This window comes from Mesoplodon densirostris, chromosome 12 (assembly GCF_025265405.1).
Source record: "Mesoplodon densirostris isolate mMesDen1 chromosome 12, mMesDen1 primary haplotype, whole genome shotgun sequence".
NCBI classification, from domain to species: Eukaryota; Metazoa; Chordata; class Mammalia; order Artiodactyla; family Ziphiidae; genus Mesoplodon; species Mesoplodon densirostris.
Genome location: NC_082672.1, coordinates 4177383 through 4203088, shown reverse-complemented (window position 1 = coordinate 4203088; position 25706 = coordinate 4177383). Strand labels below are relative to the sequence as shown.

At 36.1% G+C, this 25706-nt stretch overlaps 1 protein-coding gene across 1 annotated transcript in view; it reads right to left on the bottom strand.

Annotated features, from left to right (window-relative positions):
* Positions 1–25706, bottom strand: part of PDE10A (phosphodiesterase 10A) — a 299066-nt gene that overhangs the window by 16140 nt on the left and 257220 nt on the right. Inside the window, 1 exon segment of the mRNA XM_060115412.1 lies at positions 19906–20078. Within this exon segment, the coding sequence (XP_059971395.1) occupies positions 19906–20078 (173 nt within the window).

The following is a 25706-nucleotide window of genomic DNA, read 5'->3' as shown; positions in this document are numbered from 1 at the left end:
AACTTAAATCATGTCTATAAAAACTACTGTACTTCTCTCATAATATGACCTATTTTGGTTAATTTATTAGACATTAAACTGGACTAAGGATGCTGTAGATTCTGAGAATATTACTTGAACAGGTACAGAACCAAAATCATAGATAAGATTTTAGAATCTTACTGTTTCCAAAGACACAAATAATAACCTTTAATATAAACATCAGCATGATATCATGATGATCTCACTCAATAAACTTTAAGTTCTCAATTCTTATTTTTGTGGAACGCTGTGTTGCTTTTTGAAAAACACCATTAAGAAGAGGGAAAACGAAATTATATGTCAATGCAGAATCAGTCTTGAGCAAATGTGTCTCACAGAGGGATTTGCTGTTATTAAAAACATATTCTAACTTAAAATTTCTTTGCCTAACAGAATCCTTGTGTTAGTCCCAGAGTTGATGACTCTGACCTCCTAACATGGGCAACTCTGTATTACTTTAAATCAAGTGAAGACATCAGTGATTTCATGCTAGAAAGTAGTTTCCCTACATTTCAAGTTCTTCGGCTGAAACATAAAACACACACCTAGCAGAACGAGGCCCTCGTACATTTACTCCTTCAGGTAAAGACAGATCACTGGTGTCACGTTGACAAAATGCTACAGGAAACTGCATTATGGTCTAAGAATAAAGGAAACCACACAAACGAAGTACAGAGCAGTAGCCGTGTGAAAGTGTACATCTTTTCTAGCTCTGTTTCTGAATTGTTTAAAGAATTGGTCAAGTGTTTAACGTACCCTTTCTTTGACGTGCACCTAAATCTAAATTAAGGAAAGACTTCGGAAGAATGGTGGCAAAGGAATGTCTTCGAAGGGTACAAATATTCCCTGAGATTAAGAGAATAAACATTTTCATTCATATATTTCCGAAAGCTTTTAAGGATAAAATTCTGCACTTAGCTGATTTTTAAAATACATGTTTGAGGAAGGCAATTCCAACATGAAGTACATGGAAATAAAAATTATAAAAGCTACTACTAACTCATATATTTGTCATTTAACATTTAAAAGGATACTTTAACTTAATTTCATAACTTAAAAAACATTTGATCTTTCATAATGTTTGCTAAAGTGGTCCTTAGGCAAGACTATATGTTTTCCTCCATTAAGAAAGATGCTGTAATTCAAGAATAGTTCTCTGATTTCCATGGATGTTCTGTTCAGTTTTTGTACAAAGGGGACAATGATCACTAGTTGTTTCAGGGAAAAACTAAGCTACCCTTTGCCAACCCTTGCTTTGAGTCCAGAGCTGGTTTCCAAATGTGACATTCATTTTCGTTGTGGTTAACTGTGGTTTAACTGTGGTTAGGGAAAGAGTATTGAAGGACATTTTCAGTGAAGGAATGAAATAGTTTACAATTTCTGTTTCTCTTTTTGGTGCACTTTATTTCTCCTCCTCTCCATCTTTTATGTCACTCGCAAGTCCCCTTTTATAAATTAGATTTAAACTGATCTAATAATTCATTTCTGGGGCCCTAAAATCACTTGGCAGGCTCTGTTATTTAAAAAGTTTAAAGAACATACTCATTACTAAATGTGAGATATTTGTAAACATAAAACTGTATGTATGTCTAATATAAAAGTGAGTCACTCATCTGATTTTGAAAGACACATGGCAATGACTTTCATACATATCTAGTCTCTGGTTGATTCATTTTCAAAATAAAGAATAAGAAAATTACCTAATATTTTCAAGCACAGTTGTGGCTACAATGTCAAGTTCATACAAGACATAATAGGCAATGTTAAGGGCATGTCAAGTTAAGCTGGAGAGGGATAAATTAGGAGTTTGGGGTTAACATATATACACTACTATATATAAAACAACCAGCAAGGACTTACTGTATAGCACAGGGAGCTATACTCAATATAATACTCTGTAATAACCTATATGGGAAAAGAATCTGAAAAAGAATGGATATGTGTATATGTCTAACTGAATCGCTTTGCAGTACACCTGAAACTAGCACAACATTGTAAATCAACTATACTGCAATATAAAATAAAAATTAAATTAAAAAAAGACATAATAGTAAATGTCAAGGGCAGGTGGCAAGGACCAGAAGTAAGGACGAAAGGTAGGGAAGAAGTGTCAGAATATTAGGACTACCAGCAATGATGAGGAGATTACGTGACATTCAGCTCCAGACCGAGAGGAACAAAGACTGAGAGAGCCATAAAATGAGAGAATGATCTGGGTAAAGTCCAGCTGACCCAAGAGTAAGAGACCAATAAGAGGCCAACACGCCAAGGACGACGGAGCAGAAAAACACAAAGAGCCTAGTTTCCTGAAAGCATCACTGGGCAGCTGAACTTAAGCCAGCAACCACCTGTCTTCAGACTCTTTACAATAGGATAAAAAATAAAACCCTATATTTTGAGACACTAGTCATTAGGATTTATCTTTTGTAAACTAAACGCTTTCCTAACTGATAGAACACTTAATGCACATGCGGCTGTCTGGCTTCATTCAGAATACACTATATGTTTTGATATAAAATGATTATCTGTCATGCTCTAGAGAATACTTGTGAAAAAAAAACCCAGAGAGTTGAGATAACTGACATGATACTGTCCTTTTTTAGAAAGGACTGGATGCCAGGAAGGGCATATTTCCAGCTTCATCAGTACATGTAAAATATTCGCAAATTACCGGGACACAAAATGCCACTGAAGATATAATAAGAATATAAGATCACATTATGAAACCTACACTCTTCATTTTTTGTCATTTTGGATTACTCGTTTGCTTGACAAATACTGAACCCTCCTACGTGCTCAGCAGCGTCACAGTTACCCGTAGCTCTGGGCCCAACAAGTGGACAAAAGCCTGGAATGTAATTACTTCCATCACATAACATTCTGTCTTCTGATTATGCTCAACGGGGCATTATACCATTATAATTTATGTCTAAGACAAGAGAGTTTTGAAAGTGAAAGTGAGCACTAATTTTAATTATATCAGGACAACAGGTATTAACTGAGAATGATCCAGACCAACTAGGGAGTCTGGTCACCCTGATTTTAAAACAAAAATATCACAAAATAAATAAAGATAATATCAGTACTTTGAGAATTTTTATGAAAATATTAATCTTAAATATTAATTTTTTACCAAATAATTGGTAGGGAAGAAAAAATATCCATCTAAACATTTTTAGCCTTAACATGGATATGCACATGTAACTAAATAAAATGCTCTTATAAGTACTATGTTAATCTCTCTGCTTATGGTTTAGAAATACAGTGATTCTTAATTTAAATAAAGGCTGCACTTCTCTAGATATTAGGTTACTTCACTCTTGGCCAAAGTCTGCCACTGATGTCCTCAGACGAATGGTAGCATCTTTTGTGTTTTAGTATTAATTCCAGGTATAAAGGGAGAGGCCATGTTTGCCATTTATTAACTATCTATTGGAGCAATTACAATTACTATCTCTAACAATCATCTTCTAAGAAATATAATCATATATTTAACTACAAAAAATTTGAATACCAGATAAATAATTTATTAAATGTATAAAACAAATTAAACTAAATTGGATATTCACATAAGAGGAAAAAAACATTAGTGGGCTGAAGTAAATGCCTGCACCAGAAACTGCTGCTGGAACAGAGTCCCAAAAGAGAACAAGAATTCACAATCAAAGGAGGATACCACACTGTTAAGCAAAGATAAACAGTAAAATAACAGAATAAACTTTATTCAAAAGTATATTTCCAGCTTATAGACTGCACATTAACTAATAGATAGAAAACAGCTTTGGAGAAGAAGCATCTTTTTTAAACCATCTGACGAGAACCCCCGGCTACCGTGAACGTGGACCAGCCAGCCCTGGAGACACCTGTCCCATGAATGCGTCAGCAGAGTCAGGAAAGAGAGCCCTTGCCATGTTTCTTTCAAGCAGAAATTGCTAGAGCAAGAAAACAAGGAGTTAGATGTAAAAACTAGCCTAATTTGGAGACGATATTGAGCTCCACTCAATGGAGCTATTTCTGCAAACTGCAGCTCTCACTGGAGAAACAGCTGTCAAGTTATAGATGATGCCGTGTACAGAACATTTGGAGTGAACCTGTGTCTATGACAGAGGTGGTGGAATATATACCTTAGTCACAGGGGAAATGATGTCTGTGTTAACTCAAGTGTAGTAAAGGTTCTAGAAAATAGAAAGGAGGAGATAAACATTTCTCACAGCAAGGGCAGCCCTGAGCCTTTGTAAAATCCCCCTGTGGCTGAACTCCATGTCTACCATTTCCTAGGACAATGCAGAATGGCTCAAATTATGCAATTTCTTACATACATCATTATGGAATCCTCACAAGAAAATCTATGAAAGGCCAACAAAGCCGTGTCAAATGCATGAATACTGAATTCACTAATAATACTAAAATAGATTAAAAGCTGGCTCAGTACCATGCAGAATTCTGTGAATGGCTTCTATGAGCTCACCAACCCCTAATCACCTCACAGAAATGAGATTTGATCTCATTTGGTGAATTAAGGACCATTCTATTTAATTTTTTTTAAAGATTTCATTTAAAGGCCTACTGATATAATTGACATACTCTACCTTGTTTAAGAACAGAACACTTGAAACAAAAGTATATCATATTTTATCACAGAATCATACTTCTAGATTGCATATTTTTGTTGCTTATACTTTAACTTAGGTGTAACTTACATTGAATTAAATGCATGAATTTGAAAGATATAGTTCAATGAGTATGAAAATGTATACGGTCCAACCACCAGACCAGTGATGACAGGGAACATTTTCATGATCCAGACACTCCTTCTGCCCTTTCCTGTTCAATATCCCTTATCCAACACCAACAACTGCCAGCCTGAATTCTACCGCAATCACTAACACTATTGATTTGTTTGGCTTATCCTAGAATTTGGTTAAAATGTTTTCATATAGTATGCACTGTTCTGTTCAACATAGTGACTGTGTGATTTTTTTCATGATGCTGCATTAATCTGTAGTTTCTAATTCTTTTTATTGCTGAATAGTACAGTATTCCACTGAATAAGCGCCAGAAACTGTCTATCCATTCACTGTTGTTGGACCTTTGGGCTGCTTCTAGTTTAGATATATTATGAATAATGCTGCTGTGAATATTTGCATCCAAGCCTTTGTGTGAAAGGCAGAAAAAAAGTGGAAGACAAAATTGGGAACAAAGAACAAGTGCGAAGGATAGAAAACAGTAACAAGTATGGCAGATATTAATGCAACTATATCAAAAATCACTTTAAATGTCAATGATCTAAATACACCAATTAAAAGAGATTATCAGGGGCTTCCCTGGTGGCACAGTGGTTGAGGGTCCTCCTGCCGATGCAGGGGACGTGGGTTCGTGCCCTGGTCTGGGAGGATCCCACATGCTGCAGAGCAGCTGGGCCCATGAGCCTGCGCGTCTGGAGCCTGTGCTCCGCAACAGCAGAGGCCACGGCAGTGAGAGGCCCACGTACCACAAAAAAAAAAAAAAAGAGATTATCAGAGTGGATCAAAAAATAAGGTCTGAATATTTGTTGTTTATAAGAAACACACTTTAAATATAAACACACATATAGACTAAAAGTAAATGGATGGAGAATCATATACCATGCTAACATTATTCACAAGAAAATGGGAGTAGCTAGATTAATTTCAGACAGAACAGACTTCAGAGCAAGGAAAGGTATCAACAATAAAGAGAACATTTCATAAGAATAAAGGGATCAATTCTCCAGGAAGGTATAATTGTGCTCAACCTGTATTCCCCTAGCAACAAGGCATCAAATTATGTGAGGCAAAAACTGATCAAAGTGCAAGGAAAAGTATATCAGCTCCACTACTATAGGTGCAGACTTCAACACACCTCTATCAGAATTGGATAGGTCCAGCAGGCAGAAAATCGGGACATATTTGAATCCAACAATTTCATCAAATAATGATACAACTAACATCTGTAGATTGCTTCATCCAGCATCAGCAGAAGACACATTCTTTTCAAGCTCAAATGGAACATTCACCAAGATAGACCATGTTCCAGACCATAAAATACACTTTTTAACAAACTTAAAAGAACAAAAATCATACGATGTATGCTCTTAGATAACAATGAAATTAACAGAAAAGTAGCTGAAAAACCCTCAAATATTTAGAGATTAAAAAACACTTTTGGGGGCTTCCCTGGTGGCGCAGTGGTTGAGAGTCCGCCTGCCGGTGCAGGGAGTGTGGGTTCACGCCCCAGTCCGGGAAGATCCCACAATCCGCAGAGCGGCTGGGCCCGTGAGCCATGGCTGCTGAGCCTGCGCGTCCGGAGCCTGTGCTCCGCAACGGGAGAGACCACAGCAGTGAGAGGCCCGTGTACTGCAAAAAAAAAAAACAAAAACAAAACAAAAAAAAACACTTCTGAATAACACACAGGTCATAGAAGAAACCAAAAGAAATTTTAAAATATTTATAACTAAACATAAATGAGGACACAGCTTAACAAAATCTGTGGGATGTAGTGAAAGCAGTGTTTAGAAGGAAATTTACAGCATTAAATGCATATAAGAGAAAAGAAGAAAGATGTAAAATTAAAAATCTAAGTTTCCACTTCAGGAAACTAGAAAAAGAAGAACACGTTAAATCCAAATATGCAGATGAAAAGAAACAGTAAGAATTAGAGCAGAAATCAATGAAATTTAAAACAGCAAATCAACAGAGAAAATAAACCAAACTAAAAGCTGGCTCTTTGAAAAGATCTATAAAAGCAATAAGCCTGTTGCCAGTCTAACTAAGGAAAAAAGAGAATACAAATTACTAATATCAGAAATGAAAAAGGGGACATCACTACAGATCTCATGGACATTCAAAGGATAATTAAGGAGTACTATAAACAACTCTACGCCCACAAATTTGGTGACCTAGATAATATGAATCAATTTCTTGTAGGATGCAATCTTCCAAAACTTACACAAGAAGAAATAAACAATCCAAACAGGTCTGTATCTATTTAAGAAATTTAGTCAATAATTAATAACCTTCCAAAACAGAAATCATCGGGCCCAGATGGGTTCAGACAGCATATCCTACCAAACAAACTGAACTCACCCTGCTCCGATGGCTTGGGTGTTAGTTCAAAGCAGCTGCGACTGCAAACAGGATCAAATTATGCAGGTTTTGATTCCGGGTAATGCTGCAGTGGAAATGCGCTCAACTGCTCTTCAGTATGGTCATTGTGACTCTCTCAACTTCCCTTCTCCATGAAACCTCGCATTAGTCAGGGCTGGAGAATCTCACTCCACCCGTTTATCCCCAGAAGCAGAAAGTGGGATCCCTGGAGTTTCTCTTGCTGGCAGTGAACCCGGCCCTTCCCGCAGGACTGTGACAGCTGACTAGGGTTAGAACAGCAGGGAGGCCATGATGGGGCAGGGGTGAGGCAGGAGTCTCCTTACTCACTTACTCTCCACCCAGGGGTCGGGGAGATGAGTGTCTGTGGTCAGAGGGATTGTGGGCCGGGGTGAGGAAGCAGTGGGGATGGGGAGGACAATGGAGCCAAACAGGCACACAGCGGGGGCTACCCCACCCCCAGGAAGCTCTGTGAAGTCTCTAGGCCTGGCCAGGCTCTTGCCTTCCCAAACTCAAGACTATTTGCTCCCAGGGTCAGTTGGGCTCTTTTGATTGCAGAAGACAAAAACTCACTTAAGCTTCTGTATTAGTTTGCTAGGGTTGCCGTAACAAAGTACCAAAAACTGGGTGGCTTAAATGACAGAAATTTATTGTCTCACGGTTTTAGAGGCCAGAAGTCCAAATCAAGGTGTTGGCAGGGTTGGTTCCTCTGAGGGCATGAGGGAAGGATCTTTTCCAGGCTCCTCTTGTTGGCTGGCAGATGGCCATCTTCTCTCTGTGTCTTCACATGGTCTCCCCACTGACACATCTCTGTCCAAATTTCTTCCAAGGATATCAGTCATATTGGGTTAGGGCCCACCCGCGTGGCCTCATTTTACCTTAATCACCTCTATAAAGGCCCTATCTCCAAATGCTGTCACATTCTGGGAATCTGGACTTCAACATACGAATATGTGGGGCGACACAATTCATCCCATAAGAGTTTTCTAGAACACAAGTTTATTTTAATGTGCTGTAGAGTTACTTAGTTGATGCACCCATCTCCCTGTTAGACTGGAAGGCCCAGGACAGCAGGGCCAGGGGCTGTCTGGCTCTTTGCTGCACACCCAGCACTCACCCCAGGCTTGGCACTGAAAGGTACCGAATCTGTAGCTGTGGAATTGGGTGTCTCTCTTGGTGTCTCTGCTCCCTTCTCCCATTCTGGCCAATCCCTCAAGAGCCTCTGATACGACACACTCACATGTCAGACAGTACACTTCACATACTGTATTTCACTTGACAGCATCTGCACTAACATACTTAATCTCCTTTAAAGTAAGTCACATTTTTTCTTAAATAAATTTAAAAGGAAATTTTTTCATGTACTTTCTACTTTGATTATTTGTCTTATTATTGAGTTGCAAGAGTTATATAAGACTGCTATTAAACATAAATATTGAGAATATTTTCTCACATTCTGTGGCTTGTCTTTTCATTTCCTTAAAAGCTGTTTTGAAAATCATAAGTTTTTAATATGATGAAGACAATCTATCATTTGTTTGTTTCTTTGAAGGTTAATGCTTTTGTGTTTTGCTTTTTCCAGCTTTATTGTGGCATGACTGACCAAAAACAGTTGTACATATTTAGGTTGTACACCTGATTATTTGATATATGTATACATTGTTAAATGATTACCACAATTAAGTTAATTAACACATCCATTACCTTACACAGTTACCTTTTGTGTATGTGTGTGTGTGTGTGTGTGTGTGGTGAGAACACTTAAGATCCATTCACTTAGCAAATTTCAAGTGTACAGTACAGTGTTACTAACTGTGATCACCATGCTGTACCTTCGATCCCCAGAACTTATTAATCTCATAACTGAGACTTTGTACCCTTTGACGGACATCTCTGAAGGTTAATGCTTTTTGTGTGCTAAGGAATCTTTGCCTATGCAAGGTCATGAAGACTTTCTCCTATGTTTAGTTCTAAAAATTTTTATAATTTTAGCTTCTACATTTAAGTCTATCATCCAAATGAAACCTCAGTAATTAAAAAGCAATGTTGAAATGACTATCCTTTCCCTAGTTGAATTATCTTGGCCCCTTGGCTGAAAATCAACAGGCTACATTGAATGGATCTTTTCTGATCTGTCCCAATTTGTCTACCCTAATATCAATACACCCAGTCTTGATTACTGTTATTGTATAGTAAGTCTTGAAATCAGATAGTATAAGTCCTCCAATTTGTCTTTGCTTTGTCAAAATTGCTTTGACTATTCTAGGTCTTTTGTATTTCTATATAAATTTGAGGTTGGTTTGTCACTTTCTACAAAAAGTAGCCTGTGGATATTTTGACTAGAATTGCAGTTTTGGAGGAATGTTTGTAGAGAATCAATAGCAATATTGACTGTTGCAATTCATAATCATGATATATCTCTCCAGTCATTTAGTATTCTTTATTTCTCTCAGGAAATGTTATGTATTTTATCATTTGTTAAATTTATTTTTAAATGATTTTATATCATTTGTTAAATTTATTTTTTAAGGGACTTTATATAATTTGTTAAATTTATTTCTTAAATGACATTGCAAATGGAATTGCTTTAATTTGAACTTCCAATAATATTAATATATATAAACTAAATTAATTTTTAAATGTATCCTGTGAACTTGCTAAAGTCAATTATTAATTCTAGTAGATTTTTTTGGAGATTTCTGAGGAATTTTTTAGTAGATGGCATGTGATTTAAAAATAAAGACAAATTTACTTTTTCCTTTCTAATTTTATTTGTTGATTTATTTACTTATTTTCAGTATAATGCACTGGCTATGATCATATGGTATTTCTTCTTTGTTCCATTACTGTGAATTATATTAATTAGCAAATGTTAAACCACTTTTCTATTCCTGAGATAAAATCCATTTGTTATATTGTCTTTTGAATATGTGACTGAATTTGTTATACTTTGTTATGAATTTTGGATCTATGTCCGTGAGGAATATAGATCTTTTTTTTTTTCATGGAAAGGCATTTTCTTTTAAATATAGCAGTGCATACATGTCAATCAATATAGATCTTTAATTTACTGTTTTTGTAATGTGTTAGTCAGCTTTTGGTATCAGTATTATTCAGACTTCATAAAATAAAGTGGTAAGTAGTAGAGCCTCATTTTCAGAAACATTTTGTGTAAGGTTGATATTATTTCTTCCATAAATGTCTGATAGAATTCACAAATGAAACCATGAGGAGAATTTTCTGTTTAAGGATAGAATTTCTTTAATAGGATATTCAGATTTTCTGTTTCATCTTGGTTCATGTACAATAAGTTGTAATTTTCAAGGAATTATTCCATTTTTAACTGTTTCAAATTAGCATAAAATTATTTATAATAATCTCTTACTGCCTCTTTTTGCCCATATTCTGTAACAATATCCTCTCTGTTACTGTTAGTATTGGTGATTGGTATTTTCTCCTTTTTCCTTACTTAGTCTTGTTGGGGGTTTATACATTTTAATAATCTTTTCAAGGCACTGACTATTGGCATCATTGGTTTTCTCTGTTGTGTGCTGCTCTCCATTTTATTGTTCTGCTCCTCTCTTGATTATTCATTTCAAGTTAGGGTTTAATTTACTCTACTTTCTCTAGCTGCTTAATGTGTCACCTTAAAACACTGACTAACACAGGGATTTAAAAATAAACTTCTAGCTGACTCCTAAAGATTGTGATAGTTTTTTTTCCCTATCATTCAGTTTGAAATATTCTCTTATTTCCCTTGTTATTTCTTCTTTGATACATGAGTTATTTAGAGGTGTGTTGTTTAATTTCCACATACATAGGGCTTTTCTACATAGGTTATTGTAATTTTTATTTCCATCACAATAAAAAATATTCTATGAATTCGATCTTTTGAAATTTATTGTGATTTATTTTAGGTACCAGCACACAGTCTATCTTATAAATATTCCATGTGCAGTTGAAAAGAATGTGTAGGCATTTTTTAGTGTTCAGTGTATATAAAATAGGTGATGTTGACTTTTGATTTGTTGATTTTTCCTTTACCTTAGATTTTTATGTACTTGCTCTATAAATTACTTAAAGAAAAATGTAAAACTCTGTTTTGCATTCCTTTTCTGTTCTGTGAGATTTTCCGTCATGTGTTTTTAAGCTCTGTTAATTAGGTGCACGTGCACATTTTGCAGTGTTATTTCTCTCTATGCAGTGACCCTTCTGTCATGGTGAATTATCCCTCTTACTGGCTCACAGTATTCTGCCTTCAAAATGACTTTGTTTGATACTACTACAGCCACGCAGATTTTTTAAGGTGTCTGCATGGTATATCTTCTCCCATCATTTTACTTTCAACCTGAGTCTTCCTATTTAGAGTGTATATTTCTTACATAACATATAATTAAGTCTTGTTATTTTATCAAGTCTGATAATTTTTGGCTTTCAATTGAGGTATTAATCCATTTACGTTTAATTGTTAGTTTGATTGGGTTCAAGTCTACTGTCTTCATATTTGCTTTCCATTTGCTGCATTGTGGGCTAATAAAATGTACTTTTTATTATTCATTTTTCCTCTTTCTTTAAAAAAAGCTATGCTTTTATTTTTTCATGGTTTCTATACATTACAATATACATATTTATAACACATACATAAATTTAATATTGTTCCACTTAGCACTTCACTCTCACCCTTCACAAACATAAGAACCTTACAACACTATAATTCTATGTACCCCTCATTCTTTGTGTTATTGTTTTCATATATTTAATCTCTACATATGATATAAACCTCACGTTAGTACAATTATTATTTTTGCTTTAATCACTCATTTATCTTATAAAAAATTAGAAGATATATATGAGAACTCATACGTCATATTCTCTTTTGAATCTTTTTCTAAGGATCCAGTGTAGCATCCTTAGAAACAAAACAAAAAGTAAGCAAATACCCAAAGTATTTGGAAATTAGGAAATTCTTTTAACTTAACCTCTACATCAATGAGGAAATGGAAACAGAAATGAAAATTATCTAAAAACTAAGAAAAAGAAGAATGCTTCATCAAAAACTTGCAGGGTACAGTTCAATTAGTAGTCAGATAATAATACATATATATGTTTTGTTATGCAATTTGAGAAATAAGAAAAGGAACAACTAAAGTACAAAGAAGGTATAAAAATAAAAGTTAAAATTAATGAAAGAGGGCTTCCCTGGTGGCGCAGTGGTTGGGAGTCCACCTGCTGATGCAGGAGACACGCATTCGTGCCCCGGTCCGGGAGGATCCCACATGCCACGGAGCGGCTGGGCCTGTGGGCCGTGGCCGCTGGGCCTGCACATCCAGAGCCTGTGCTCCGCGGCAGGAGGGGCTGCAGCAGTAAGAGGCCCACATACCAAAAAAGAAAAAAAATTAATGAAAGAGCAAATACACAAGAAAGAAATGATAAATTTTTAAAAAGTAAGTTTGTAAGAAAGGAATAATTAAAATGAAAGGGCAAATTTGATTAAGAAACAAAGGGAGAAATTAAAATATAAAATACTGAAAATTAGATAACTACAGATATAGTAAGATAAGTACATTTTAAGTGAGAATAATTTGTGTAAATATTTTATATAAATTTGAAAGTCTAAGGAAAAATGATTTTCTAGCAAAATAAGTTGACCAAGAGGTGAAATAAAATGGAAAAGCCAAAACAAAACAATTACCTCAAACCACAAAAGACATTAAAAAGTTTGTTAAAGATCTTCCATTAAAAAAATGTGCCAGACTGTAATGGTTTTACAAATAAGTATAATTTAAGCTTCCCCAAATGGATATCTTTAGTTATTTAAACCCTTCTAGACCAGAGAGAAATTTAATTTCATAACTATCATAATCTTAATAGCAAATTATGATACCATACAGAAAAACAAATACATGTCAATTAATGGATTCGACACAAACTTGCTTTAAAAAAAAAGCAAAAATTGATTTCCTTAGCATATTAAAAAAGTAATTCCACGGGAAACTAGAGTACAAGGAACTCAGTGGTATCACAAAATTAGGAAATTTAAAAATCTATTAATAAAATAAGAAATCAATAGCACAGAAATTAGGAAAATCATATTATCACTGAATCTGAATATGAATTTGATAAAATTCCTAATAAAAAGTAATATAAACAAGAAACAGGAAAAAAACTCATACATGATGAAAATGATTTACCAAATAATATCACATATCACATAAAAAATTAAAATCTAAAATCACTACAATTAAAATCAAACACATATTAGATATACTTGCTTTTTCACCATAATCCAATATTGTTTTGTAGGTTCTAATTATACAGTCAGATGAGAAAGCAAAATAGGTATCAATACCAGAAAAGTGGAATGAATGATATTTAACTGTAGATGATGTGAAAGTATGCCTAGAAAATCCAAGAGACTAATATTTTCAACTGACACAGAAAACATAATAAAATGGCTAGAAAACACATTTTTAGAATTCTAGTAATGACAGAATAAATTCTGAACAAAATTTAAAAACAACTCATTGAAGGCAATTGAGTACCTAAAAGCAGGCAGAAACTGGAAGGGGTTTAAAACCTTTGGGCATAATCCACATTTATTAGCTTTTCTGCTAAGATTATGGCTCAGTTGGGGTATGAGACATTTAGAGGCACCCAAAAAGTCACAGTATGGTGGAGAGGTTAGCATCTGGGCTGTCAGAGCACATGGAATTTGAGGAGAAAAATCCTGGAAAGGAGAGAGCCACAAAGGCGATAGTCCCCAAATATGCATTCATATTCCCCTCAAATCCTTGGCTGGACCCAAGGACCAAGGCCAAAACAGAAACAGAACCACACAAAAAATGCTTAAGGCACATATACATAAATTTAGGATAATCCATGAGAAATTTAACTGGCCACTAGAGTAAAAGTCAATTATCTTCAGAGAAGGATAACAGGATCCAGAAAGATAACAGAGAATACATATTATCCACAATGTAGCATATAAATTAAAAAATTACTAGACATCTAAAGAAAAAGAAAAATGTGTTCCATGACTCAGAAAAAAAAAATAGTCAACAAAAAAAGACCCATAGGGGCTTCCGTGGTGGCGCAGTGGTTGAGAATCTGCCTGCTAATGCAGGGGACACGGGTTCGAGCCCTGGTCTGGGAGGATCCCACATGCCGCGGAGCAACTAGGCCCGTGAGCCACAACTGCTGAGCCTGCGCGTCTGGAGCCTGTGCTCCGCAACAAGAGAGGCCGCGATAGTGAGAGGCCCGCACACTGCGATGAAGAGTGGCCCCCGCTTGCCACAACTAGAGAAAGACCTCGCACAGAAACAAAGACCCAACACAGCAAAAATAAATAAATTAATTAATTAAAAATTATTTAAAAAAAAAAAAAAAAGACCCATAGAGGACTCAGTTGGTGGAAATGAAGACAAGGACTGTTAAGTAACTGATAGATATACTAAAGAATCTCCAGGAAAATATATACTTGGATACAATGGGTGAAGAGACAGGAATTTTAAAAGAGACAGAAGCTATAAAAATGAGCCCCAAATAAATGTCAGAACTGACAAACACAATATATAAAATAAATCACTGGATGGAATGGACAACAGATTGGAGAGAACATTAGAAAGTATCATTGAAATTAAAGGCGAATCATACCAAATTACCCAAACTGAGGCACAGGGAGGAAAAATGACTGAAAAAACAGTTCAGAGACCTAATAACCTGTAAGACAGAATTAAGTGCTCTATCATATGTGTAATTAGAGTTGCAGAAGAAAAATGATGGGTTGACGAAAAAAATATTTGAAGAAAAGTGGTTAAAACTTTACTACGTTTTACTGTAATCAGCAGCCCAGAGACCCAGAAACCTCAGAGGAACTCAAGAAGGACAAATACAAGGAGGACACTGAGGCACATAATAAACAAAGTGCTGAAAAACCAAGGATATAGAGAACATCTTAAAAGCAGCCAGAATAAAAAGACATGCTACATATAGGAGAATAACAATAAGAATGACTGCTGATTTCTCATCAGGGAAAAAAGAAAGAGATGGAGGCCAGAAGACAACCGAATAACATTTTAAAAATGCTGAAAGAAAGTGTGTCAACTTAAAATCCTAAATCCAGCAAAAATATCTTGGAAAAGTGAAGCCAAAATAAAGGTGATGAACTAAGGCTGAAAGAATCTGCTGTCTGGACTGAGGTAATATAATTACCAGACGGAAATCTGGATCTACACAAATGAATGCAAAACATTGGAAATGGTATATATATGAGAAAATATGACAGATTATCTTTTTCTTTTTAAAAGTTCTTTAATAATTAATTAACTATTTAATTTAAAGTATTAGCAACCTGGGTGGTGTATACAACATATGTAGCAGTATAATATTTAACAACAACAGCATAAAAGACAAAACTGGGCATAACTGGATTCTGTCTTTTTAAGATTGTTACATTGTACAGAAATGGAGTAATATTAATTCAAGGTGGACTGAAAAATGCAGGTTCATCTAAACTCAAGAGCAACCACTTAAAAACATACAAGTGTAACAATAAAAGCCAATAGAAGATACAGAACACAACAACAAAGGAAACACTTCATTAACTCCAATGAAGACAGGAAAGGAAGGACAAAGAACAAAGGGTTAAAGAGAAAACAAACAAGATAATGAGACAAACATAAATATAATTACATTAAAAGCAAACGAACTGACAGTTCTAAAGGAAGGAGCGACTGAAAGTCTCAACTACTGCTGATTACAAGACACATTTAAAATATAAGGATGCAGATAGGGTAACAGTAAAGGATTGGAAAATAATATGACATGCCAATAAGTAAGCACAAGAAAGCTGGTGTGGCTATTAGACACAGAAAACTTTAAGGCAGGAAGTATTACCAGAATAAAAAGAGAATTTCATAGTGACAAGAGGATAAATCATAGAGAAGACATAACAAATACACAAATGTATAAGCACCTAATAACAAAGTTTCTAAACACATGAAGCAAAATTGAGAAATATATAAAAATTCATAACTTTTTTTATACTGGAAATTGTATTTCCATTAAAAACTGGAAAAAAATACATTCACAAGTGATAACATTTATAACATGACCAGTATAATTTAACTAAAAAAGTGATAGGATCTGGTAAATAAACTATATAAAATGTTATCCAAGACTAAAAAGTCATGCCAATGCTTTTGGATGAGAAGCCAATATGCTCTCATTTACAAGTGAAGAAATAAGTGCGATATAACTGCAATCAAAATCCCAATGTGGATATTTTAAATTGAAAACAAACACGATAAACTATTCTTTTTCTTTTTTAAGTATTCACTATGAAGGACATAAAGGGTAATGAGGTCTATAATCCACAAGGAAGTGGCACAGTCAAAAAATAAAGGCAAAAAATATGGTAAAATGTTAATAATTCTTGAATGTGGGTATGAGTATACATTTTAGTATAATTTCTACTTCTCTTAAGTTTGAAATTTTTCTTATAAAAATATAAAAAATGCATTTACTAAGTAACGTTTTCCATGAAATTTTCAGAAAGTAAATGAAAGATGAAGATTATTTTACCAGGTTGTATGATAAATTTCAATATAGTTACAATAATCAAAACAGTATGATCACAGTCGAGGATTAGATAATTAACAATTACCTGGCTTAAGGAGTCCAAAGAAGTATTCGAGTTTATATGAAACTCCAATTCAATTCAGTGGAAGAACATAGATTGTTAATTAAATGGTATTGATTCAACCCATCAGGAAGAAATAAAGTTATGTTCATAAAAAATATAACTCCAGAAGCATTAATATGCAAAGAAAATTTTAAGTACAATTTATATTACTTTGAGGATAGGGGAGGCCTTCATAAGCAAGACAGGAAACCAGATTTGATAAAAACAAATGAGCGCTTCCCTGGTGGCACAGTGATTGAGAGTCTGCCTGCCGACGCAGGGGACACGGGTTCGTGCCCCCGTCCGCAAAGATCCCACATGCCGCAGAGCAGCTAGGCCCGTGAGCCATGGCCACTGAGCCTGCGCGTCTGGAGCCTGTGCTCCGCAGAGGGAGAGGCCACAACAGTGAGAGGCCCGCGTATCGCAAAAAAAAAAAAAAAAAAAAAAGATTTGGCTTCATGAAATTAAGTTTCTTTGTATTTAAAATAAAATCTAAATAAAACTTTTGAAAAGCACCTAAGAAAATGTTTGTAACATATAACAGAGAAAATGTTAACATCCTTAACAAAAATATAGAATGCAAACTGATATATAAAAAAAGTAAAGAATTCAACAAAAATTACACAAAAGTTGTGAACAAACAGAAGTGGGAACAAAGTCAACAAACATGAAAAGATCTTTAATGCAGAGAGTTGTCAGAGAATGGCATACTTAAAGAGAAACAGTTTTCACTGTATGTGAGGAGAAGTGTGAATTTCTACCGTCCTTTTAGAAAATTTAACATGTATCTACATTTCTAGCACCGTAGGTGATGTGATATATATTTTTAAAGGACAGTAGATGACTTTATAAGAGTTTATTGCAGATTTATGGTGCAAAATTCTAGAAACATCTGATCAATAGGAGGAAGGTTTAGTGAGGCTTTAGCTAGTCCTCCATACTACGTGATGTCACATAACTCTTAAAAATAGGCAAGCATCTGGTATACCGTCAGCCCTGCTCATCTGCGGGTCCTGCATCCGCAGATTCAACCGACCTCGGATCCTGTACTATGTTGCTTGAATCTGTATAGGCGGAACCTACGGATACGAGGGCCAAGGGCCGACGAAGGGATTTAGGGACTTGAACATCCACTGATTTTGTTATGCGGGTGGTGTCCTGGAACACATCCCCTGTGGATACCGAGGAAGGTCTGTAATCACGTTTTTGTTTAAAGATGTATGTTTGTGCATATAAACAGCTTAGAATAAACAGAGGAGAATGCATGGTTCTGTTGGTTCTGCAGAACAGGACCCAGCAGACCCCCAGGTCTCTCATCTGCACTGTGCAGTTGGGAGAGTGACCCTATTCATCATCCAGGGCCATTTTATACAAGGGACGTAATACCCGTATTCTGGTACCTGCAGGGGCTCCAGGAATGAACACCCACGGACGACTCTATCATTGTTTTTCTTGTATATACCTGCACTCTTTGAATTCTTAAAACAAATATGCAATACCTTTAAAATTATTTAATCATCATAACTATACAGTATACACCACTAACATGTACATATGCATTAAGCACCAAGTATAATATTACTTGCAATTAGATTTTTAAATTTTCTATTTTATAAGAATATAATTATTGTAATCATTTTGCTAAAATCATATGCAAGAAACTTGTTACTACTTACATGACTCTTATTTATAACTTAAAAACAATGTATACACATAGTTTTCAGCAAGCCAAAGGATACCTTAACCCAGCGCATATTTCTCCAGTCTTATAATTGCCATAAGAAAGAGAACTGTGGACAAACACCCGTTTCTGCAGACACATGAAGACTGTAAATCACACGCATCCCTTGGGCTGCAGACGGAAGAGGGTGTGTTGTCCTGCATGACACTGACCCTTCTGTCAACCCTGGGAGGGTGCTGGCAATGTGTCCAGACTGCCCTCTGTAAAATTAAGATGTATATTTTTTTCCTCAAAGAAGGTTCCCCATAAAAACTCTGATGATCATATTCTTGAAGAGGTCAACTTTATTTATTATGTATCTGTCTATAGTCATCTGTAGACCTAATGTTTTGTGTTTGGGGTACCTGAGTGAACTGCTTCTAAGAACTGAAAGCAGATTTCTCTAGAAAGAAATGTTATGATCAGTACCTTAATGGATTACAGAGGAGGTACACAAAGCACCTAAGCAAAAAAGAATAGATTCAAGTTCAGCAAGACTAGGATGAACCAATAAACAAGTTCCCAAATCTAAAGATCAAGATGGCATCACTTAAGATGGACTTAGTCAGACATGGAAACAGCAAAGGGAAAGTCCTACAAAGAAAAGCTGGTGGTAACCACCTACACACCGGCAAGGCCAAGAGGTGTTTTAGCCAGTGGACTGAGATCTAATGGACAGATGGCTGGACAGGTGCACAATGAAAACAGCGGACACATTTCTGAATCCAGCGGGCAAGTCACACCTTCTCAGAAAAAAAGGAATCAAACTACCTTAGCCTGATGCATTAGAACATTTAAGGAATCTCATTCTCTCTGTTCTGACCCCACGTTCAAACCACTTTGGATGGCCACTTGGCTTCCTAAAGGATTGTGACCACACTGAATGCCAATATTCTGATGCTTATAACTAGAATGTATGTTTGCAGATCAATAAAATGGAATTCAGGTTTTATATATCAATCACATTGGCTTGGTTAATAAGATCTGGATTCTGATGAATCCATTTTCACTTGCTTTTGAGTCTGTGAGGTCAATGACCAAACGCTGGACTGTGATAAATTCAAGGAGAGGCTTCTTGGAAAATGACTTCCCTTTAAAAGTACCCATTCCTATGTGACCAGTTTAAATTCTAATTCATATTTTAGTGACCTTCACAATACATTGTCAGCAATCTTGTCAAATAACGAAATATCCAAAGTAAATATAAAGTGCACATAAAACAAACAAAAAAACCACATAAATTCTTTTTACATTTCTTTTTTCAAATATAAATTTATGCCAAATTACATTTTTGTTTTTAAATATAAATTTATTCCAAATAACCCTTCCTGGGCTACTAAACTTTCAAAAATTATTTTTACCTATGTGATTGATTATTAAGGTTTAGCGATCCGGTCTGGTACATCTCTTCCAACTGTTTCCTGTTTCCAAAGTATAATGCAAGGTCTGTGGCAATGATGGCTTTGCGGATGATCTCAAGCACCTGTTCGTATTCACTGGAGCTCAGGGTGGAGAAGATATTGTGCCCCTCCAACTAGGGAAAAAATACAAATAAACACCACCAATAACAAGCACAAGCTCCAATCTAATGACATTTCCAGTTATTTGAAACAACAGTCAGTCAATGGCATTCGGTCAGGATGGGTTTTGGGGGAACAAAAGGATAGTTTGAAATGACTGATGAAATTAATGTTTTGGTTTCTCTTCATGATACAACAATAAAGCTACCACTTAAATGAACTATTTAAACTACGTAACATTTCCCACCATAAAATCCCAGTGATTTAAATATACACCTAGTTTGGGGATATTTGTAGTAAGGAATTAAAGGACTGGAATATGTAAAATATTTAAGTAAAAGACTTTTCCTTTTAAACTAATTAAGAACTTCAGTAATTTTCCCATTATACTGGAAATTAATGGGCTTAAAAAGTCATCTATATCTTTGTCCACTTCTGCAAGCCTAATGATTAATAAACTATTTTCTCTGTATCATAGAAGAAAATGTCCCAGGACCAGAACATAAAATTTAGGCATATTAAAAACTCTTCCTACAGGCAAGAATGCTTTTACATAAAGCACAAATCCCTGAGGTGCAAAAACTGTAAGGCCATCCTGTCTTCTGTCCTCATGGGAGATGGACCCAGCAGATCATCACCCTAAACAAGACCAAACACTGGTCATTTGAATTCTGTTTTCTCATAAGTATTCTTCCGTATATGAATCTTTTAAAAACTTTTTACAATAATTTCTTCCTCAGGATTTTAAGTTTTATTTGTAGTTGAGGTTAAAACGGGTCATTTTTGTTCAAACAAAAAAAGGTAGAGATTCAATTTGTGGGTTCATCGATTATGTTTTAATGATTCATTAGTCAACACAGTTGTACTATAAACCGATTTTTAATTGTTTCCGCTTGTCTTAAGCTACAAATACTGACGGATAAATTACATGACAAACTTGAAATTATTAAAGTATATTTCTTTACAAAATCAGACATCTCACTAAGATATTGTCTGCTTCCTATTACTCTGAAATAAGGTTGTATGTGCCACATTTATTTTCAGTTATCAGAATCTTCCTGTATTATTTACTTTTAAGGTATTATATTTATATTTAAATTATCCTATGATAAATGGAGTTAGTTCTAGTTGGTTCTTTCTCAGACAATGATAATAGTAAGGACATGTTTGTAGAATGCTCTAAGCATTATAAAGCACTTTCAAACACATGATTGCACTTTCAAATTATAAAATTTAAATAAATCTTTGATATCTAATTGAAATGAAGTATTTGCTAAAGCATTAACAACATTTGTATTTGACTAAAGAAAAACTGCAGTACTTATATAAACTGGTTATTTCCGTAATTTTTAGTACTGTAATCTCATTTGAAGCAGCCTTTATAAATAAAATAGGGCCAAAGAGGTGGACATGATAAGGACAGGACTTCAGCTCAACACAAGGAAAAACCATCTAAATGTTCAGAGTTACCAGGTGAACTATGCATGGGATGCTGTTTGCGGAAACATTCAAAACACACGCTGGTTAGTAACTGATGGGGGACAAGGGGCGGGGATTTAATCACTGGGAAGGTAATTAACTTCCAAGCCCCTTTCAACCTCAACTCTAAACTTGTATTGTACAAAGTTACAAGAAATCTTGACTCTGACTTGTGCTAAGAAAGCTGCTTTGCTTGGATCATAACTCCAGTAAAGCAGCTGGCCTCTGCTTCAGCGCTTAATGCCTTGTGACCTGGGATCCGACCACATAAACAAGTTCCACATTGGATGTGTTTGGCTGGTACTCACGCACACATCTGCTCTTGGCAGGTTGTCTGAAGAGGAATCACGTGTGATATATATTTATATGATTTATTCTCTCTATCACCAACAAACTATTAAATTACAGCACATAAGATATTCTCACATACTGTCGGATTTTACGTTTTCACCTCTCTAAAATAGGGACTTCTTAGCCTGGGTTCCAGGCACCACAGAGTGATGAACTCGCTACAACTGTGTGTAGTATGTTGAGTGTGTCATCCATAAACACATGTTTTCATCAGATTCTCAAAAGTGCCCATGATATAAGACAAAGTCAGACCCGTTTTAAAGGATCTGTATATTCTGCTGGCTATTTCAGATTCATTATTTCTTTTTTTACTTTACTTTTCGATATTAAAGGGAAACTAGGTGGAAAAGTTCAGCAGTGAACCTTTATAATAAACAGCTTGACTACTTCCTTCAACATTTTACAAGAGTAAAGGGAATAAGTGATAAACAAACAATAAATGGCCCCTTTCTTTCAAGAGAATATAGTATATATTTATCAACACTTTGCTCCTACCAAAACAAAAGACAATAAGGGAGAAACAGCAACCCAGCACAGCAGATAAACGGCTGAAAATGCTTTGAAAGCTCCAATATCACGTTAGTTAACAGCCTAATAAAACCTCATAGAATAATAAGATGCTTTTATATACCAACTGATAAGTTTATTATAACTAATATTCCAGGTTATGTTGTTTAAAGTTTATATTAATTCAAGGCAGTTGATCCCATGTTGTATCAATCAAGCATAAAATAACAAGTATTTTATACCCAGCAATGTTTCTAAAGTCCCAAAATAGGTAAGGAGCATATAATTCTTACGTCTGTGAAAGCTTACGAGTGGGCTCTGTTTGTAAAGGCTCAGCTGCTTAAGTAGCTGAGATTTGTGAGATGTGTACGAGAGAATATAAACAACGCTGAAACGGTCCTGATGCTGAGAGACTTCTCGGGGACACACTTTACGGTCGTTAAGGTGGATGGTCTTTAAGGTCCCTGCTAACTCTCACACATGATGGGTCTAAGGATTCTCAGCATTCTGACTCACTGTTGGAGCACTGCTTTCTTTCCATAGCTGTATCTTTCCCACTGCAAAATGAGGAATGTATGTCTCATTGAGCAGATATTCAGTCTGTAGTGTTTCACTTTGGGTAAGGATATTAGTAGCTTAGTACCTACTATATCCAAGGTCCTAAACAACATAAGTTCATTTTTTTGAGGCGTTCACTGTTCAGTGGTACACAAAAAATAGAGTGGCATGGTCCCCACGAATGAGGTAAGTGAAGACCATGGGAGCACATGGGACGCTCTTCTTGGTGGCGACATGATTTCTGAAGGACCAGCTGGAGGAACAGAGGAGAGCATGAGACCCTGAGCGTTTGCTGGAAGCACAGACACTTCCGTGCGGCTGAGGCAAATTTAATACAGAAATGGGAAGAACTAAAGTAAAAGTTTTTTAAAAGGCCTGGATGCAGGACTTCCCTGGTGGCGTGGTGGTTGAGAGTCCACCTGCCGATGCAGGGGACACAGGTTTGTGCCCCGGTCTGGGAGGATCCCACATGTCATGGAGCGGCTGGGCCCGTGAGCCATGGCCACTGAGCCTGCGCGTCCGGAGCCTGTGCTCCACAATGGGAGAGGCCACAACAGTGAGAGGCCCGCGTACAGCAAAAAAAAAAGGCCTGGGTGCAGAACTGAAATATAATATGGAAAGTAATAAGGAGCCACTGAGGATTACGGAGGTGGCTTTTAGAGCAGTCCCTCTGGCAACAGCGTGCGTTGAGGTGGGTCAGAACAGATGCAGAAGGGCGGATGATCAGTCTTTCCTCAGCACGCATTTAAAATATTACCATTAATCATACGTAATTCTCCCCAAAGCCCTACTGTGCTGAGCTCTACAAAAGAGATTCTCCTGGAAGGGCTTTGGAGCTCAGATTTCAGTATCTGCATGCCAGCCAGTCCAGGTCTCACTCCCCAGCAGCCCTGGCCCTACTGGGCTGTGAATCACTGTCACAGGGGCAACAGGCGGAGGCTGAATCATTCTGGGGCTTCAGGATGAAAAAAGTCAATGACACAACTAGTTGCTTCAAGCATTCACAACAATGATGCCTTTAAAAGATACATAATATTTATTTTGACATTTAATTGTCCACTGCATCAAACCATATACTAGGAAACATGAGAGTACTGTAATTAAGACACAAGTTTTGGAGTCAAACAACTCTGATTTTTAATATCCTCTGCCCCCTACTAGCTGTGTGACAATGAGCCAGTTACTTAACCTCTTTGATGCACATTACTCTTATGTGTAAAATGGAAATGAATAATAATACTTGTCTCATAGGATACCATAAAAATCAAATGTACTGATACGTGTAAAGTTCTTAAGTTTCTGGTATATAGGAAGTACCTAATAAATGATGAAATGATTACCGTGATGATGGTGATGATGATAAAACCTACCAGTAGAACTTCTGCAGTCAGAGTTGAAACAGGGAGAGAGAGAAGGAGAAACAAGCAAACAATACGCCCAAAATTGAATTGGACCACCAGAGAACCCTTCTATCTATTTAGAGTACATCTGTAGAAAAGGATAGATTTAGGCTAACCTCTGTAATAACTAATACATTTTAGTCTAGAAGTAAGGACAGTGTTGAGTGTAAGTACAACTATTTTGCTATAATTGCAACAGATAACGGTAAATTCTACCCACTGCAGATGGATTTGGCTGTGTCACAGAAATGCTACTGCTATAAAACGTAATGAAAATGTCATGGGATCCCAAAATGTTGGGCTAAAGATAACTTTTTAAAAATGTAAACATATTTCAAAAGCACTAGATGATTTAGGATTAATGGAATGATGAGAAATTTTTCTTAATAATGAGAACGACCATTCCTAATTGGTCTGTTTTCTAAAATTTTGACTTCTGCGTACCTAACGTAGGGTATTCACAGAAGGCAAAAGACAGAAAGAGGGTAGCTTCAATATTCAAAATAATCATTATCTTATTATGAAATATAATTTGACTATTAAAATGAACATTAATTATGAATATTAAATAAAGGAATGTTCAATGAACATTAAAATGGATTTAATATTCTAACGCTAATGGTTCTATCACCATTGCTAAATAAAAATACATGGGTAAGTTTTAGGTCAGAACACAAAGCTTACCCACCATCTTGTCACTGTCCACATAGAACAGTCTCCTTACCTGAAGTCATTCCACTTAACGCTCCACCACCGAGCCACCTACATGCTTTGTCCTAAGGAGACATATCTACTCAGTTTCCCCTAAATAGAACCTGGCAGTTACCAGTCGCCAAACGTTGCACACATTGTTTTGCCTTCTCTGACTCTTAGGTCCACATTCTTATCTTCACGTGACCACCACCACCCACGTCAACAGACCCGGCAGCAGGCCTGCGGGATGGAGATGAACAAGGGGCAGCGACTGTCCTCACCGGGCTTACAATTCAGAGGAGAGGATGGCTAAACTCACAAACAGAAAATTTCAATACCACGTGAGAACTCTAGAATACGTGTATGTTTAAGGGACCCGGGGGCCATGTGGAAAAGGCACACAACTGTGCCCCAGTTATGTGGAGATGTCATAAAATACTTTCACTGGAGGAGGTACTGCCTGAGCTGAGCCTTAAAGATGAGGAGAAGCTGGCCACCAAAATAGAAAACTCTAGACAATGCAGAGTTAAGAAATGGTCTGGAACTGCAAAAATACAGTAGATACAGTAGTCCTGGAACAGGCAGAGGCCATTCATAAAAGACTTGTCTATCAATTAAGAAACAGAATTTATTCTTGAGGCCATGGGACCCACT